Source organism: Poecilia mexicana, unplaced genomic scaffold (assembly GCF_051168715.1).
Source record: "Poecilia mexicana isolate PSO_F unplaced genomic scaffold, ASM5116871v1 scaffold_12, whole genome shotgun sequence".
Lineage (NCBI taxonomy): Eukaryota > Metazoa > Chordata > Actinopteri > Cyprinodontiformes > Poeciliidae > Poecilia > Poecilia mexicana.
The window spans coordinates 7436166-7453644 of record NW_028263381.1 but is presented as its reverse complement, the minus strand read 5'-3'; the positions used below and the strand labels follow the sequence as shown (position 1 = coordinate 7453644).

Below are 17479 nucleotides of genomic sequence, written 5' to 3'. Positions count from 1 at the left end.
ACTAGTTATGATCAGACTGACTTATAATGTTAGCTCAGAAATATTTTTATTAATTTAAAATAGCCATAGGCAGCAGTTTACCTTAGTAAGTATTGTCATTCATGTTACAAATTTGGTTTATTTTTTTGTGAAGAGTAAAAACAATACCCAAGTGAATGTGTGGTTCACTATTGTTAGGACTCATGTAACATCTAAAATTAGAGTAATGATACTGTAAACTTGCAAGTTAAGCTATTGAGCTAAACGCACCTTAATAGAGCAACATTATCCATTTATTCACTCAAATTTTATCATCTAAACAGGCATACATGTGAAACTGACCAGTTATCTGTGCTCTAATCTCAGTTCTTTGCTTCTCAACTTTTGCTGCAATGATGACCAAATAATATTGTTACTCAATTTCAGCCCATATATTTTGCAGCACTCTGTATGCACTGATAAAGATTTTTCCTCTCCGGATGCCGAAGTTAACACAAAATCTGCTCATTAAAAATAACCCTCCTAATGGTGCCTAGCATTGAATCGTACATCCTTCTTTCCAGTACACATACACACACTCTGCAAAATTGGGATGCATCAAAATTGGGATGCATCAAAATCCATACTTGAAAGTCATGATGGGATTTGTTCCAAAAGTGTAAAACGCATTTTTGACACAAACAGGCAAAATAGGAAACATTGTGGAAAGAGTTTTGGTATCCGTCAAAGTACCACTTAGTTTTCTAAGGTAAGTTTTCTTTTCTGATGGCTCTGCCAATAAGCAATCATGTCCTGTGCCCAAGCAACACTAAATTCATTTTAAAAAGGGGAGGAAACTGAGGTCTAAACTCGCCGAGAACCAACTTCTTTCTTCATTCTTTCATGATGTGAAGCGATGCACACAGTCTGACTGCAAAATCACTCCACAGAGGCAAAGGCTGCAAGGAGGAGCATGACTTACTGATTTCCTTGAACTGCAGGTCACAGTTTAAACTGAATAATGTGCCTGAGGATTATTAATGTTTTAAACAAGTGGCACTTGCAACCCCTGCTAAGGATCTGGGGGCAAACTGCTGGTATGCGAGAAAACCATATTGCCTCAAGACACTCATTCTTCCAGGCACAAGTCCTCTGTGCGCTTGCGAAAGTAAAATTGTGAATGTTGCAAGGTCTCGGCCAAGGATATGATACAAACAACTTCAAAAGCTCAGTGGAAAAAAAAAAGGGGTAATAAGAAAGCTCAAATTTGTAAACATGAATGGGTGACTTCAAAGATTCAGTAGCTCTGGTCCGAAGGAAAAAATATATATATATCAAGACATAGTGAAAGTGTACATATATAGAGTAACAATCTATTACGAAATAATATAACAGGAACTACAAATCTTAATATTCTCACCACTATTCTTTGCTCAGTTTAAATTTTAGGTTATTTTCTTTTCTTTTTTTTTTATTGTTTCTAATTGTATTGTCAAATTTATTTCATTTTGTTCTGTTTTACTTTTTTCTTTTTATTTACAGTTCAGATCAGGCATTGCCTTTATTTCCCAGTATGAAATATGATGACTTATAGGTTTCTTGATAGCCAATGCATTGCTTGTTTCATCTGCTTGGGATCTATGCATTTTGTCCCCAAGGTCCTCTGGGTACTCTGACTTTCTTCCACAGTCCAAAAACATAAATAACTGGCCCCTCTAAGTTGTCCTCATCAGTGAAAGTGTCCATGCGTGGCTGTTTGTTGGATGGATGAATAGATATTATGTGCTTTTGAATATGCCCAATATTACACTGTGACCTTTTTAATCAAAGCAAGAAGCCTTACACATGACGTGGACACTTACAAATCAGATTAGTAGGATTGTAAATCCCCAGACTGAAAATATATCCTTTCCTTCAGATGGTGTTCAGCTCACAGCCTGAAAGATGGGTGTAAAAGTGCAGAGGATGTATCACTGTTAATGGGAACCACAGCTCTGGGTAATAAGCTGCAGGCAAAGTTTTGTGTGAGTCTTGGGAAAAAAATGGAGTCTTGTGCGTACAGGCAGAGGCTGGGACATTTGTTTTCCACTGAATTAAAGAACATACTTTAAGATTTCTTGATCAGCATCTTAAAGTGATGGCAGAACAATTTCAATCATTCAAGGTCTGATCTCAGACCCGACATGTACTGTCGGATAGTCCAGCTGTGTGCTTATGTGAGGGTCCACATACAAACCGAGTCGAACACAAAGCAACTATGTCCAATTATGGGAGGAGCAAATTAAAAGTGCAAATTGCAGTGTAAAAATTTCAGAGTCGAATTTAAATGTCAAAATTGAAGGCAGCATGCGTGGAGCATTCTAATGAAGGGGATTAATGTATAGAGTAATTTCTTTCTCTTCTTTCTCTCTAAAGCCCTTTTTAATCTGCTTCCATGCTGTCACGTGTTTGAAATTTAGCGCTGTGTTTTTCTACTATCTTTGCTCTTACGTCTGACCACGCCCACAGCCAATCAGAGAACAGGAACTAAGCTTGCATCACCCATGCAGGTTTAGCTGGCCCTGCTGGTCCTACTACAGGACCGAAAAAGCAGGAAGCGGCTAGAAAAAAAAAAAAGGAAAACTGGAAACGCTCATAATGCAAGTTGAGTACAGTGGAGCCAGGTCCATTTGAGTGGAAAAGGAGTAATAGTGGTTCAGTGATGCAGGAAGATTAAAGTATTGTATAAAATATTTCGTAACAACTATCTTAATAAGGTGTATATTAATTCTATATTCAAGAAAGAATTTGATGTAAATTGTTTTGCGACTCGTATCTTTAAACTGTTCTCCATTTGTTTTGCTACTGTCCTTTTGTTAATGGTTTTTGCTAAAATCTATGTGACTTTATCCACAACAACATGGAAGCACAGTTTACGCTTTTATGGGCAGATGTCTTCCTTGGCCTCTCTGGTAAAAGCATGCCTTACAATTCTGAGTTTCTCATAAATCCTTTATTGCTAAATACCTAAATATATTCATTGTTCCACGTACTCTGAAAGGAAGCCATGCTTTGCTGCATTTTACAATGAAGTAAAGTGTGAAGTGGCCGGGATGAGGATCATTGCCTCCAAATCAGAGGCCATAGTCTTGAGTCAGAAAAGAGTAGAGTGCCTTCTCCAAGTGGAGGAGTTTAAGTATCTCGGGATCGAATCAGGGAAAAATGGAGCAGGAGGTCAACAGATGGATTGGGGCAGCGTCTGCCGTGAAGCGGGCGGTGTACCGGTCCGTCGTGGTGAAGAGAGAGCTGAGTCGAACAGCCAAGCTCTCGACTTACCGGTCGAGCTAAGTTCCTACCCTCATCTATGGTCATGAGCTTTGGGTCATGACCGAAAGAACGAGATCATGGATACAAGCAGCCAAAATGGATTTTCTCCGCAGGGTGGCTAGGCTCTCCCTTAGAGATGGGGTGAGAAGCTCAGTCAGCTGGGAGGGACTCAGAGTAGAGCCGCTGCTCCTCCACGTCGAGAGGAGCCAATTGAGGTGGCTCAGGCATCTGGTCAGGATGCCTCCTGGACGCCTCCCTGGTATGACCCGCCAGGCGGAGACCCAGGACAAGCTGGAGGGACTATGTTTCTCGGCTGGCTGGGGAACGCCTTGGGACTTTCCTGGAGGAGCTGGAACAAGAGGCTGGGGAGAGGGAAGTCTGGGCCTCCTTACTTAGGCTGCTACCCCCGTGACCTGACTCCAGATAAGCGGAAGAAGATGGATGGATTGGTGAAGAATTGTTCAAATAAGTAATTATGAGCCCAAAATCAATACTAAACTCATGCCCAATGTGAGTGCAACATTTTACTGGTATTGTTTAACTGGTTGGTTTGAAATATCCGACTGGTTGTCGGATATTTCAAACCAAAGTGACAGACTGCATCACCCAGTAGCTACGACAATCGCCTTAGTGAAGACATCTAGAGATCTAGAGACCTAACACTGTTAAGTCGCTGCTCAAACGCTCATCAGACTAATTGCCAAATTGATTTTTACAAAGGCAACTTCAGTAATACAGACAAAACTCTAAGAGAAATGTTTGGAAGTTCTTCAAAATAATTTCTGAGCTTGTCAAAGAAAAACATAAAAGATACAAGATTAGCAGAGAAACTAGATATGGTGTTCCAGTAAATTTACCTTCAGGCAGCTTTAGAAATTTGGTCCACTGAAGGAAAATCATCAGAGTCATGTCAGGTGCTGCTTTTCTGTGATGGGGAGCAAAACAAAAATGTCTGAGTTTAGCTTACATTTTAGCTTCATATGTTATATGGACCGGCCTGAAAACATCAAAGCACACTGAATCCTGACAGTGTAGAGAATATCTGTAATGCTTGTCATTGTGTTTACCATATTGCACAATGTTTTCTAAGACCTATATTACAAAGTCATACAGCTACAATGAAAAAAGCTCTTTGGTCCTTTCTTAAAACATCTAAAGATGCTCTACGCTCAAGGAGCTTCTGCAATATCCACATTTCAAAATATCAGAATCAAGGTTACATAACATAACTATTATAAATAGATGTTCTTGAAAAAGTATAAACACACCTTCAACTTGTCTACATTTTGTCACAAATAAAACATTTGTATTGGTGGATTTCCATAAAAAAAAAGTTTATTTTTCCGTTGTATTGAAACCTTTCTGACAGCTGTACTGTCCTAAATAGGAGTGCAGAACATTGGCTCTGTCTGATTTATGCGAGACGGATCAACTCAAGTCAGCTTTATTTCATTATTATTGCTTTACTACAACTCCTGGACTCTGCAATTCTGCCAAACTCAAATCTACGCACGGACAGACTAATCAAATGTCTGTTCAAAGATCAGGCACTCAGTGTGATATGAATCCAATTCACGATTAAAAACATTCACATTATGTATGAAGCTTATGTTCATCATCAAGGGTCATCTTTTATTCATTGTTTCTTTGCTTCAGAGACCTTCATGTACAGTACAAGACTGTTGAATCTAATGGCCAGAGCAAACTCAGTAGAGTTTGACCTAACATTTGTGGGCCACTTTAATTCGCCAGGTGCTTATTGATGGCTGAATTGCTGTTACTTAGCATGCAGTTACGCCGATTGAGAACAAGCACGCTCTTTGTTCTGCTAACCCAACATCAGCGAATAATGGAGGTTTTACAAAGCAGCATGGTGAGGCAGGGTTTTGACTCCTATCTCAAAGCAACAGGCTGCCTGACTGCGGAGAACTTTTGTGATGCAGATTTCTCAGCGTTATCTCACAAAGAGCATAAATCAAACAGATAATGGGTCAAATGTGAGAAAAAGAAATCTCAGGATACATTGTTCATTCAACAAATAGTGCCACCTTAAATATGTCTTGCACTTTAATGTTTTAGATCATGAACTGAATTTTAATAGCAATAGCTGTTTTACTAATAAATTAATATGTTGAGGAAAAACTGGAACAGACATGGAACCTTCCAGAGAGTGGCTGGAAAAGACATTAACAACTCAACAAGGGGTCACAAAGGAACCAATAAAAACTTCTAACACATTGCAGAGATCACTTGCCTCAGTTATGACAATGTTCATAATTCAGTAATAAGGGACTGAAAGAAAACAACAAAGCAGAAATGGCATACTGAGAGTTTTAAGATGAAAATAAGCACTGGCCAAAACTTAACACAATGTTCTGCTTCACATTTTCCAGAAAAAAAAAAGCACTTTGATTCTTAAGGTTTTTGGGGAAAATATTCTGTGGATTGACAAAACAAAAGTGAAACTTTCAGGAAGATGTGCATCTCCCATAAATCTAACATAGCACGTCATAAATAGAACATCATACATGGTGGTGTGATTGCCTGAGGCTGATTTTGCTGCTTCAGGACCTGGGTGACTTGCTGAGATTAATATTTACAACATTTTAAGGGTTCTTTTTTATTTATTTATTTATTTATTTGTGTTTTTGCCAGTTCTGTTGGTTTCTCTTCTCATTGAGCCAACGGAATAACAAAATTAATCACTGAAAGTACTCTCCATGGCAATTCAAAATGCCTGATAAAGACATTTCGAATATGTTGGAGAGGGTTTGTTATTAAGTAGTACCATAATTAACAGACACCCACTAGAAGAACATGTGGCTCTAGAGTTAGCTTACTCCTGTGTTTGCTGGATATTACAATATTTCTTGGACAATAATTGTTTCACAAATTGCACTATTCCAGGATTCTTGCCTTGTGGTTTTCCACTGGTTCAACAAGGCTCCGGTCGGATTTGGCCTCATATAAAATGCATTGTATGTAATAATAGCACATAATGTGAATATTTTGTGACTCTTGGATGCACCTCCAAATGCAGTCTGCTGCTGCTCCAGGGATGAGTTTTGTTCCCAAGGGATTTCTTTCTGTTCTTTTTTTTTTTTCCATTGCTTGATGGTCTTGGGTCGTGTCATGCATGTTGTGAGCTGAATGTCAGCTGAGTTATCCTTAACCGCAGAGTCCCCGTTTCTCCTATTTACTGTCCCAGGATATATCTCTGACTTTGATTTTATCAGGCATTAAAGCATTTTCTAGTCTCGCAATGACAGACTGCTCGGCATAACAGCACAACTAATGTCTTTTATGTTTTTTTTTAAACTCTAAATGTGAAAAGGGCTCCATAGTCCATTAGACTGATAAAAGAACAAACCTACTGAGACTCTCTGCCCTGCTCTCCAGATGACCCTGTATATCTAAAATGCCCTGCTTTTTGTTTAGTTTTTTTTTTTTACTTTCTCCTGATGACTCCATTAAAAAAACAAACGAACAAAAAAAAAAACATGTTTATCAGCAAATCACTCATTAGTTTGATTTATTAACCTGCCCTTTATCTACTGGGGGCATTGTGCATACTTGGTGTTTGGGCGCACTGAAAAATTACCATATGTCTGGAGCTTCCCTTACTCAGTCTGATTATTCTGAAGATTAGATTAAATCAGAGAGACATTTGTATAATATTCTCAAGCATTTATTTATTTATTTGCCTGGCTTATCCTTGTCGGGAATTTTCTGTGCCTGATAAAAACTCAGAAAGTGAATCAACTCAATGCCGTGTTCAGTAAAATTACGCTTTCATTAAATTTCATTCAAATTATGTTTATCAAGGACTTTGCTGCTCTTAATTTCAGAAAGTCACTCACCCGCAATAACATGGATCTATTGTTTATCTTGAAAGTCTTGTTACTGCTAATGTTTTCACGCTAAGCTAACATAGCATGAAATGTTAGCTTAGCATGTTCGTTCTCTGACTTCTCATGACTTTTCAGTATGTCCCAGTTATATGCAGAGAAAACCTGCCTTATAAACTTAGAACCTTAAAGAAACATCATGAAATGTAATGAAAAGTGTTTGAGCTCCTCTCTTTGTGGCCGGCAGTCAGTACAGACTTTTTATTTGTATATTTTTTTAAAGAATTAAAACAACATTCTTACGCTGACGAAAAGGCTGATAATCTGACAACACAGCTTTTTGCGAGTGCAAATGTACCGGACATTATTCGAACTTGCAAGTCTTACCTATAGGTATGTATATGACATACTTAGAATAGTGAAATACACTGCAAATTCTGATTAAGGCATTTATGGACATAACACACACACACACACACACACACACACACGCACACGCACGCACACACATAGTAATCGTCTGCTACACCTGCTGCAGTGAAACGAGATTTAGTTGCAATTTATTGCCGTCTGTTTGCAGTTTGGTTTCAGATAACCTTGGCTCAACTTGTATTGTTCTTGTAACTGTTATGGACTGGATGAATGTCACACAAACTAGGTAATTTATGGCCTCTACTGTTCTGCGATTTGTCAGTGAGAAACCGAAAGTAAATGGAAACATCAGCAAAATCTTTTCAGTGCTTTGCAGGGAAAAAGAAAAAAAAATCATTCCATTTCATTTGCAAATAAGAATAATAGAAAAAAACAAGTAGTGGTCATGAGGGAAGATGTATGTATTTGTGTGTGGGAGCATAAAAACACATTTTTCACGCGGCTCTTCGGGTGCCAAATTATGTTGATTGTTCAAAGAAGGTTCAAAGATGGAACGTGTTTCACACTGCGTTTATGACCAACTGTGGTACATTTAGAGAGACAGTTTATTTTTTTGGTGCAGGGTAGAAGGCTGGTTGGGGGCTATGGACCCCTTTGATCTATGATTTTTTTATTATATGCGCCTTATAAGTATTTCCGTGGGGTTTTCAGCTGCTGTTGTCTCAGCAGCAACACCCTCTTAAAGTTCTAAGTCGTTCCTGGCTAAATAAAACATAAATATACACCATTCAACATGAAAAGATTGTAATTTTGTCGTCTTCAAGCTGAGCATGCGATCAGATCATGTTCAAGATTTTCAAATCATCCTTTTATGCAACAGCTGCGCAGAAAGGCACCTAAATTGGCCCCCATTTAAACCCTGACACAAAACAAGGCTCCATGTGTTAAGTACTGTGGCGTAACTGATTTTCTAAGCCAGTGCAAAGGCTGTCTAATGAGATCTAATTACATAATGATCCTAATTGATGTGTCTGTCAAGGCTAAGCAATCGAGGCTGGAGACACGTCTCCTGCTTTGAAAGGAGACACGCAAGCAGAACGTCGATACATGCTTAACAAATAACAACTGGAGAAATAGTGTGAGAAAGGCACATTCAAAAGCGTCTCGCCCATGAATCCCGCCTTGTTGCCGAGCAGAACAGTTTCGGTTCTGTAATATATGCACGCATGTGCCTGTAGCTTTCTTTGCACCTGCATCGGGGCATGTACACAAACGTGCCTTGTTTGAAGCTGTGTGTGGGTTTAACTCGCACTATTCCAGTGTGATATTCTCTCGGCGTAGTTCGCTGTGCCTCGGCTTTGTGTTGCATAGATATTGAGGCCAAGGAATGGCCACAGGGGTTTACATCTAATGCAGTTTTAACACCTGAGTATAGCTGCGCCAATGGGGCGTATGACTTTGAACAGCGCAGGTTTTTGTTTGTGTGTTTTTGAAGGGGGGTATGTTTGCATGAGACAGAGAAAAAGAAGGATGACGAAAGTTTTTTATTTTTTTTGAAGGGGGTTGTTTGTACTGAGTCTGTGAGTGAGATGAATGGCAAAAAAAATATTTCTCTACTCTGATATATACAGAGTTTTAGAGAGAACCTGGCTGTCCGTAGACTCTAACAGGAATGAAATGTAAAAAAAAATAAAAAATAACCTTAACTTTAATGACTAGCTGAGAGAAAAGCAGTGACCAGGGTACATTAGAGAGGTTACCGTGCTCTTTGCTAGCCTTAGCACACACATTCATCAACAACCTTCCCACAGGGCTTTTAGTGCTTCACTATAGTCACCAGATTGTGTTATGGGATAAGGTTCCACGTGTCGTTGCCACACACCGCAGCCATCGCGTCTGTGTGCCTGTGAAAGTCCTGAAAGAATTATGTTGCTTGTCCTAACACATTGGTATAGTCAGGTGCACAGGATGACAACTTTTCCAGCGGGACTGAGGTAAATTTAGAATCCCAGCTTTGAATACGTTTTCCTCTGTTTTTGAAAAGAAAGGGGGTGGGGGGGGGAACCCTCTCAGCTGCAACATTCTGCAGTAAATATGCCGCTCCACTAGGAGGCAATAATGTCATAAATGCCATCAAAACATACAAAAGAAGAAGACCCTGAGCAAGGCTAAGCTAAGCAAGGCTATTTAAGCTATTTGGGCTTAAAGTTTAAGCTTGATAGAGTCAAAAGCAGACGTATGTGGAAATATCCCTCATTAAACTGAGGATGTGCAAACATGACAGGAGATTTATGTTTTTCAATATACCGCTGTTAGTGTAGAGGGGGCTTTAAAATTAACGGCTGACTTCAAACCCTTGGCTTTAACACACCTGATTCAAATCACCTAATTATCCTGTCAGGATGCCTCCAAGGTCAGTGGGAAACCTGTTAATCACCTATCGGTTTAAATTAGGTGTGTGGATGTAACGCATGTAAAACAGTTTTGTCCACATAACTGGAATTATGGCAGCATTTGCCTGCGTTTATTGTACAGGTCACCCCCCTACCTTCACCCCCACTCCTACTAACAGCATATAGTTCATTACTGAATGACTTTTTATTATAATGGCTGAATATAAATCAGGCGTAATTCTGTAAGTTAAGACATTCGCTATAATACTTTCTGCCTTAATGATTGCCACAAGAAAAGAAGAAAAATATAGTTGTTCTGTGTTACCATCTCCAACAACTACCTAATGCTATGGAATGGGAGCAAGTACAATTTTATTTCCCAGAGGGGTTTATTTTATGAACCCCTCTACAATAATGCCACAGCTAACATTTCTGCTAGCATCTCTGCATATTAAAAAGATATGATGCTCTTAGCTGATACTAGAAGATCCATTCCAGTATCTTTCAGTCATAATTATTTTTTTAATCTTTGAGATGAATCTCAGTGTATATTAATCTTAATGTATATTGGCTTAATATAGATTAAGCCAATATACATTGGCTTAATCTATATTAAGCCAATTTAAAAACTGTCTTTAGTACAGTACGTGTGTTTAGGTTGATTGTGTTACACTTTGCATAAAATTAAACTGAATAATTTTAAACAGCAGTATCAGTCTGCACTCTAAAAGATTCTGTGTCATTTCGAATTAATTTGTTCATGTTCAAGAAGGGCTTGTTTTTGTCATATTGAAAATAATTTATATTGTGCCATATTTCAACACCCATTTGGGATATTTAGTAACTTAATGTCTTTGCATTTCTGTCCCTTTGCTCTTTCTTATCCTCTCTCTCTTCAAAGAGCTGACGACAACTGGTTGGAACAATTTCATTTCATTTTGGCAACAGATGAATAGGTTAGGCTAAATTCAGTCTGTATTTGCTTTTTTTTCTTAATTGCTTTTTGTTTACTGTGGAACAGAGCTAGGAATCTTGCTCGGGAAGCATTGACATTGAAAACTGCCGGGGAGACTGCATAATTTCCAAAACAACCAGATGAAAGCTATTTTGCTACATTTTTTGTTTAAAGAAAGCAGTGATTTTTAGCTTATAACAATGCTCTTATTGAACAGCTCCTCTATCTTAAGAGGAAAATAAATGCTTGTCGCAAGCATTGCCAAAAGTGAAAATGCAACAAGATACCATTTCATTGGACTCAGCTGTTCAAATCTAGCTGTTTGTGTGCTGCATAATAAAATAAGCAGCAAATGTTATCCATCTTGAAGGTAATGAAACTGTTGTCCCATCTGCTGCGAAGGGAACTTGGTGTTATTTCATCATTAGTAAGTGTGTTCTCTCCCGTCCCACTTTCATTGTGCTGCAGCTGCTGTCGGACAGCCAGATCAACATGGTGAAGGTGGTGAACTCCGTCAGCGATGCGCTCAATGCCATGCAGAAGGAAAACGTGGGACTGAAGGCTCGGGTCAAGGCGGATCTACAAAGAGCGCCGGTTCGAGGGGCTCGACTCAAGGGCTGTTCCAATGGTAAGAAAAACCAGTCGGTGTTTACCTTTATGCATATCTTTCTTGCAGGATCGGAGTTCATGCTGTGCAGATTTGTATGCTGTTCCATTGTCCTTCCATATTTCCGTAAATTATGCATCACAGGCAACCTAGAAATTGACATTTCACCTTCGTTTCCTGCTCCTCGTCACGATTTTCCCTTGACCCGTTATTCTTTGGAGTTCTTTTCCAGTGCGATCTGTTTGTTATCCATCATGCGGCATATTCATTCAGTGGAGCCTCTCCGGGCAAGGTGTGGGCTCCTTTCTGTGGGCCGTATCTCTTGCACATTATTCAGTGGCGGTAAGACTGTGGAATTTTTCACTTTACATGAGAGATGACTTATGTGTCCGCAGAGAACGCCCCGAGGCACCGTCCCATCGGAAGCCTTTTAACCAGGCATACCCGGTGGCATCCCCCTGCTGAATTTGTCTGTCACTGATAGCCAAGTAGCACAGCTGAGCTCCTGCAGAGAGTACAACATACAATCACAGGCGACACTTTTCAACTGGTTTTCTTATCAGAGGGAGGATTTAAGGATGAAGTAGACATTTAATAAACATGGAACGCAAAGGCTTGCTTTCTGTGTGCTATAATACTTCTCAGTCTGTTATCTGATGTTTCCCTAAGCACCTTACATGTTACTGTAATTAAATAAAGAGATCAGCATATCAGTGCTACTTGTTGCTCAAAGAATAGAATTTAAAATGTTATTGATTCATTAAGCACTTTGTAATAAAAGCCCTGTGTACATTTCTGATTTTCTCCAAAGCTATAAACCACCTTTAAGATCATCTGAGTCAAACCTGCTCATCGTTCCAAAAGTTTGAACGAAACATGCCAAAGCACCTTTAAGTTTCTGTGCACCGATATTCTGGATTAAGCTGCCTGTTCACTGTAAAACAAGATTAAAAACCTTTTAATTTGCTTGTAATTGGCTTTTTTTTTTTTTGGCTACATAGATAAAGTTGCCTTCCCTGGCTTTACTTTGTGGATGTGAACACGCCCTCCTTGGGCCTTGTAGCAACACAAGCACCCATATTCACAGCATTTTTGGTTGAAATGCAGATTTCTATTGAAATGACAGAATTGAATGGAAAGAAAAGTAACTTCTTCCCAGAACATAATTTGTTTTTCTGCTTACAATCATTCTTTTTTTTTTCTGGTCGTTATCTGACATTTCTTCATATGCTGCTTTCGGTGCCACCCTGTTACTCAGAGCTGCATTTATTCACAGTATGCACAATTAGCAGAAATCCAAGGTCACAAAAACCTGAACTGGTGCAGAAGACAAAACATGTACTGTCAGAAAAAAATAAAGTTTTCCCTTGTATTTTATACAGTTATGAAATCCTAGTAACATGCTTACTATGATTTTATTGATTTCAGTCCATTTTATAATAGCAATTAATTTCTAATTATATTACAGTTTGCCCTAAGTCTTAGCTTTTTCTTCATTTTTTGAAGTTTAGTGGCAACACGCCTGACAGAATGACACAGATGAAACAAAATTGTGCAAATACTCTGCGTATTGGTGCAAACAGCTAGACATTTAAATAGAAGAGCTGCACACACACAAAAGCAAGCAAAATAAAAGTACATCACAAACAGTTTTGCATTTTGAATGAATTAATCCTTGAAAAGATGAAAGATACCTTTGCAGTTCAAGCATCGGCTGAATCTTAATTAACAACACCTATTCTTATAAAACCTTTTGGAAGACGAAAAAACTTGGCAACAAAAAGTCAAATAAATTTAAGTCAAACGATAAAAAGAAATAAATCTAGTAGCAGAGATATGTTTGATCCTGAATTGAAAGAAAAATACCATTCATAAGTTTAAATGCTTAATTTTTGATCAGGCGCAAATCTTTATATCAAAACCTAACACAGAGTTGATGTTCAACACCATTTGAAACTCTGGTACTGAAATTTGGTACACTCAGGGCAACATTTGTTGCATAGTTCTTGTTTTTTGATCTCAGTGAGAACTTCTGATCTCCTAACACCATTTTCTGAGGCAATCGGTAAACAATTAGTTGAAACAAAGCATAATTTAAACTAGCTATGAATTATAAACCAGTTGAAGAAATTATTCATCTGAACTAACCAGAGTTCTTTACAGTGGAATAATTTATTCAAGCTGCCTTATTAGTGCATTGTCTTGTGGCTGTAAATGAAAAATATCAGCAACACAGATCCAATAAATACATATATATATATAGATATATATATCTATATATATATAGATATATATATAATTTTTTTTTTTTTCTCTCCAAACACCAATAAAACAATTAATCTATTTGTAGGTTTTCTGCTCTGACTGTAAAGTTGCATCATCAGGAATATGAGGGAAAAAAATGATTCACTGGCATTGAACTGAACACATGTTGCCACTAAAATGTTTATATCTGGACATAGTGTAGGATTGTTACATAACATCAAGTCAGTCCATAGTGTAAGAGTGTGGTGACTATTACATCAGTCCTGCTGTGGCTGCTGCAGAGTGGCTCAAAGGCTGCTCCACTTCTAATTATTTCCCACAGAGATTCTTAGAGTTCAGCCAAATGACAGTCGGGCTTATTATTAATTTCCTGAAAAGTGCTACAGACGAAACTGAAAGCAACTTTTTTATTATAATTTTATCTAATTCTGGTGTTCTGGATTCTTCAGAAAATACAGATAGCACTCAGAGCTGAATTAGTGTGTTTTTTTTGTTTTGTTTTTTTTACTCCTGTTATTAGTTTTGCAAATCCAAATGAATATATCCATTTTTATTTGCATCTACCTTAAAATGTAAAGGGACTCTAAAATGGATCCATTACGCATTGCATCAAAAATGTTTTAGAACAGTAAATATTCTCATTTTTTCCTTTGCCCATGAAACATTTTCTTTCATACATAACAGCATTCGGGTAACAGATGTTAGACCTACACTTTACAGGCTCAAAATACAAGCATATCTGTTTTTTCTAATTACCGTTGGTGTAGCAATAGAGAAACTTAAAAAAAAGTAACAATACAAACACTATGATGTCTAAAGAAATGGGAGTTTGGTATAACTATCTATTTTGCTAAATATCTAGAGATATTTTTGCTGTTTGTGTTGGGAATAAACAAACTTATTTCATTCTGGGAGTAAAAAACTAAACAGTAAAACTCTGACAGCCAGTATAAACTTTCCTCAAGATTTCAGCACCATGGACAGAGCATCTGAGGCCAGAAACATGTAGAGAAACTACAATTTTGCAGTTTGACAACAAATGTCAACTTTCTTTAACACCAGTCTGATCTTATTTTATGACACAACCATTTATTATTGCTAATTTATCTTCCTATTCATATGACTCTTAAAAAGATGCGAGAAAGGCCTCGTATATGTCACATTTGTTCTCTTTTCTTTAATTTAAATTCCACCATTTATTCGTGGACACCTCAATATGATGGCATTGTAGAAATTTTCTATCAAATCTCTAAAGGCAAAATAGTTTTCTTCTGGAATATTGCTATCACCATGGTTTGTTCAGAATCTGTTTCCACCAAGACCCGAAGCCACTCTTAACCCAAATACGTTTCTTGATCTCAGCATGGTAAAATCAGGACTAGGTTAAAGCCTTACTGTGTCAAAAACATCTCATTTAATGCTGTTTCACTTCCTTTTGAACAGATGTGGGAAAACCTGTAGCCAGCTGTTTCCAAATAAACTCCAGACCCAAATTGCAGACGTAAGCTACGAACTGACCCACTTTGATAACAGAGGGAAGGAAAAGAGCTACAATATCGGGGTATTTTTATATTCCCAGTAATATATACACAGGTGGTAACCCTTGTGGTTTCACTACTGTCCACTCTCTGGTAGGAAAAATTAAGGCTGTAATTTTGCAGATGTTTATGCTCATTGTGGAACTCTGACTGCTTAAACTGATTTGACCTCCTACTGGAGTTGAAGGGGAGTTGGGACACGCGTGCGATTCATCATTAGTGAAGCGTTCCCTGACTCCATCTGCTGTTCTGTCGTCTTCGTGCTAATAATTTATTCAACCTCTGTCAAGCTGCAAATGTTGTAACTGTTGACACAAAGCAGCTTAGAATTAGGTTGAAATATATTTACAGTGGCTTGCAAAAAAAAAAATTTATAGCACGGCCTTTCTTCCAAATTTCTACAAAGGCCAACACAGAGTATTGCATAATTGTAACGTGGGAAGAAAATGATGGCTTTCAAGGTTTTTAAGAATGTGTTTTAACCCAATTTTGCTGCAATTACAGCTGCAGATTTCTGCTATGCGTTTTCCAACTTTGCACATCTGGAGACAAAAAAGTTTGTTTTTTCCAAAATGTTTCAGGTTCATTGAGACTGGATGGAGAGCGTTTGTGAATAGCAACTCTCATAACTCGATAGATTCTCAATTGACCTTCAACGTTCCTATTGTTGATATACTTTGATGTAAACAATTAAACTGTAACTGGTTGTAGATTTAGGAGTTTTTGTCCTCACAGAAGCTGAACCTTCATCCTATTCTCAAATAACAAGTTTCTTAAAATATTGTTTTGTGGTATCTAGGTCCACATAGATATTCTGACTAGCTTCCTTAGCCCTTCTGAAGAAAAGCCTCTCCAAACAGTTGTCTTGCCACTGCTAAGTTTCATTGTGGTTGTATCTTAAAGTATTTAGCTGGAAAGATTTTTTTTCAGATGTATATTTGCAACATCACGCTGCCACGCCTTTGTTTCACTGAAGGCATGATGTGCAGGTTTTTACTTTCACAGAGGCCTAAAATTACAAATTTAGTCTCCTGTCAACACAGTATATTTTTGTCCCTTGCAAATCTGATCTGCTTTCCTGTCTCTGCCGAAAAGAAGCATCCCCATTCCACGATTCTGCCACATTTCAACTAGGTTACTTCTGAAAGAATTTTGTTATCCTGAATTTTATCTAGGGTTTCATAAAGGGCTTTAAGTTCCCACCAAATCAAAATAATGCACTACAAAATAAGTCCCAATGAGATACACTAATGCAATGTTCTACCTTAAAAAGTGTCACACAATTCAAGGAGTAAGGGAACTTTTTTTTTTTTTTGCAGGGCTGTGTATGCGTTGATCCTGAGCACTGTGCAAGTTTTCTTATCTTTTGCTCCTCAGAGCTTCTGATGAGACAATCTAAAGCTAAGCAGCCACCAGAAACAAAGTAGTTGTTCTGGAGCATATCCCTGACATTTAACAGATTTCAACACTAGGCTAAAAACAAAATATTCTAAGCTGTAAGAAAACTACAAAACATTGTTCTGCTCACAAACCCATCGTGAATGACGAACAGCATTTATTTCCCCTCTGACTTTCAATGCTTATTAGATAAGCAGCATATTCCTGTTTTTTATTTTTCTCTGTTGAAGATAACGCTCACCAGACAGCACATTTTTATTTCTGACTGCGAGCGTACTGTGTGCGTGCAACAAATTTGAGGAACTTACTTGCCCTCGGTGGACACACCAACAAATATTTTTGTCTATCTTCATCTTCATCTGAGCCTTTTCAGCGTGTCCCTCTTGTCACTGTTTCTGTTAGATTCTCTTCAGAGCATATCGGTTTTTCAAAGCTGTGTGAATTCAGACCTGGCGGCAGTGAGACCCGGCCGTGCTGCAGGATAAACCTGCAACAGGAGTCCTGCTTCCCAGCTGTTGTATAGGTTGATGATGGAGTGCTGCTGCAGAGGGACTATGACTGTGTTAGATTATGTTAAGTATTATTATTAGATTAGGAGGGAAAAGAGGGATTGCATAATTTCCAGATACATTTTATAGCACAATCAACTGTTACCTTCAATTGTTCCAAAACATGTTGTATATCTCAAAAACAACCTAAAAGAAATGTAACTTTGCAATTTGATGCCTTGAAATTCACCTCATTTTTTCAGGTCTTACTCTTTCTGACACTCCACCTTCTGCAAGTAATCACAACAGTGCATTGGGAACTGGGACATTTGATATTGATCCAATCGATCG

General features: G+C 38.1%; 1 protein-coding gene across 3 annotated transcripts in view; it reads left to right on the top strand.

Moving 5' to 3' along the window:
* Positions 1 to 17479, top strand: part of fibcd1b (fibrinogen C domain containing 1b) — a 147239-nt gene that overhangs the window by 57323 nt on the left and 72437 nt on the right. For all 3 annotated transcript variants that reach the window (XM_014972861.2, XM_014972847.2, XM_014972856.2), the window contains one exon: positions 11301 to 11460. In XM_014972861.2, the coding sequence (XP_014828347.1) occupies positions 11301 to 11460 (160 nt within the window). The remainder of the gene's footprint in view (positions 1 to 11300; positions 11461 to 17479) is intronic.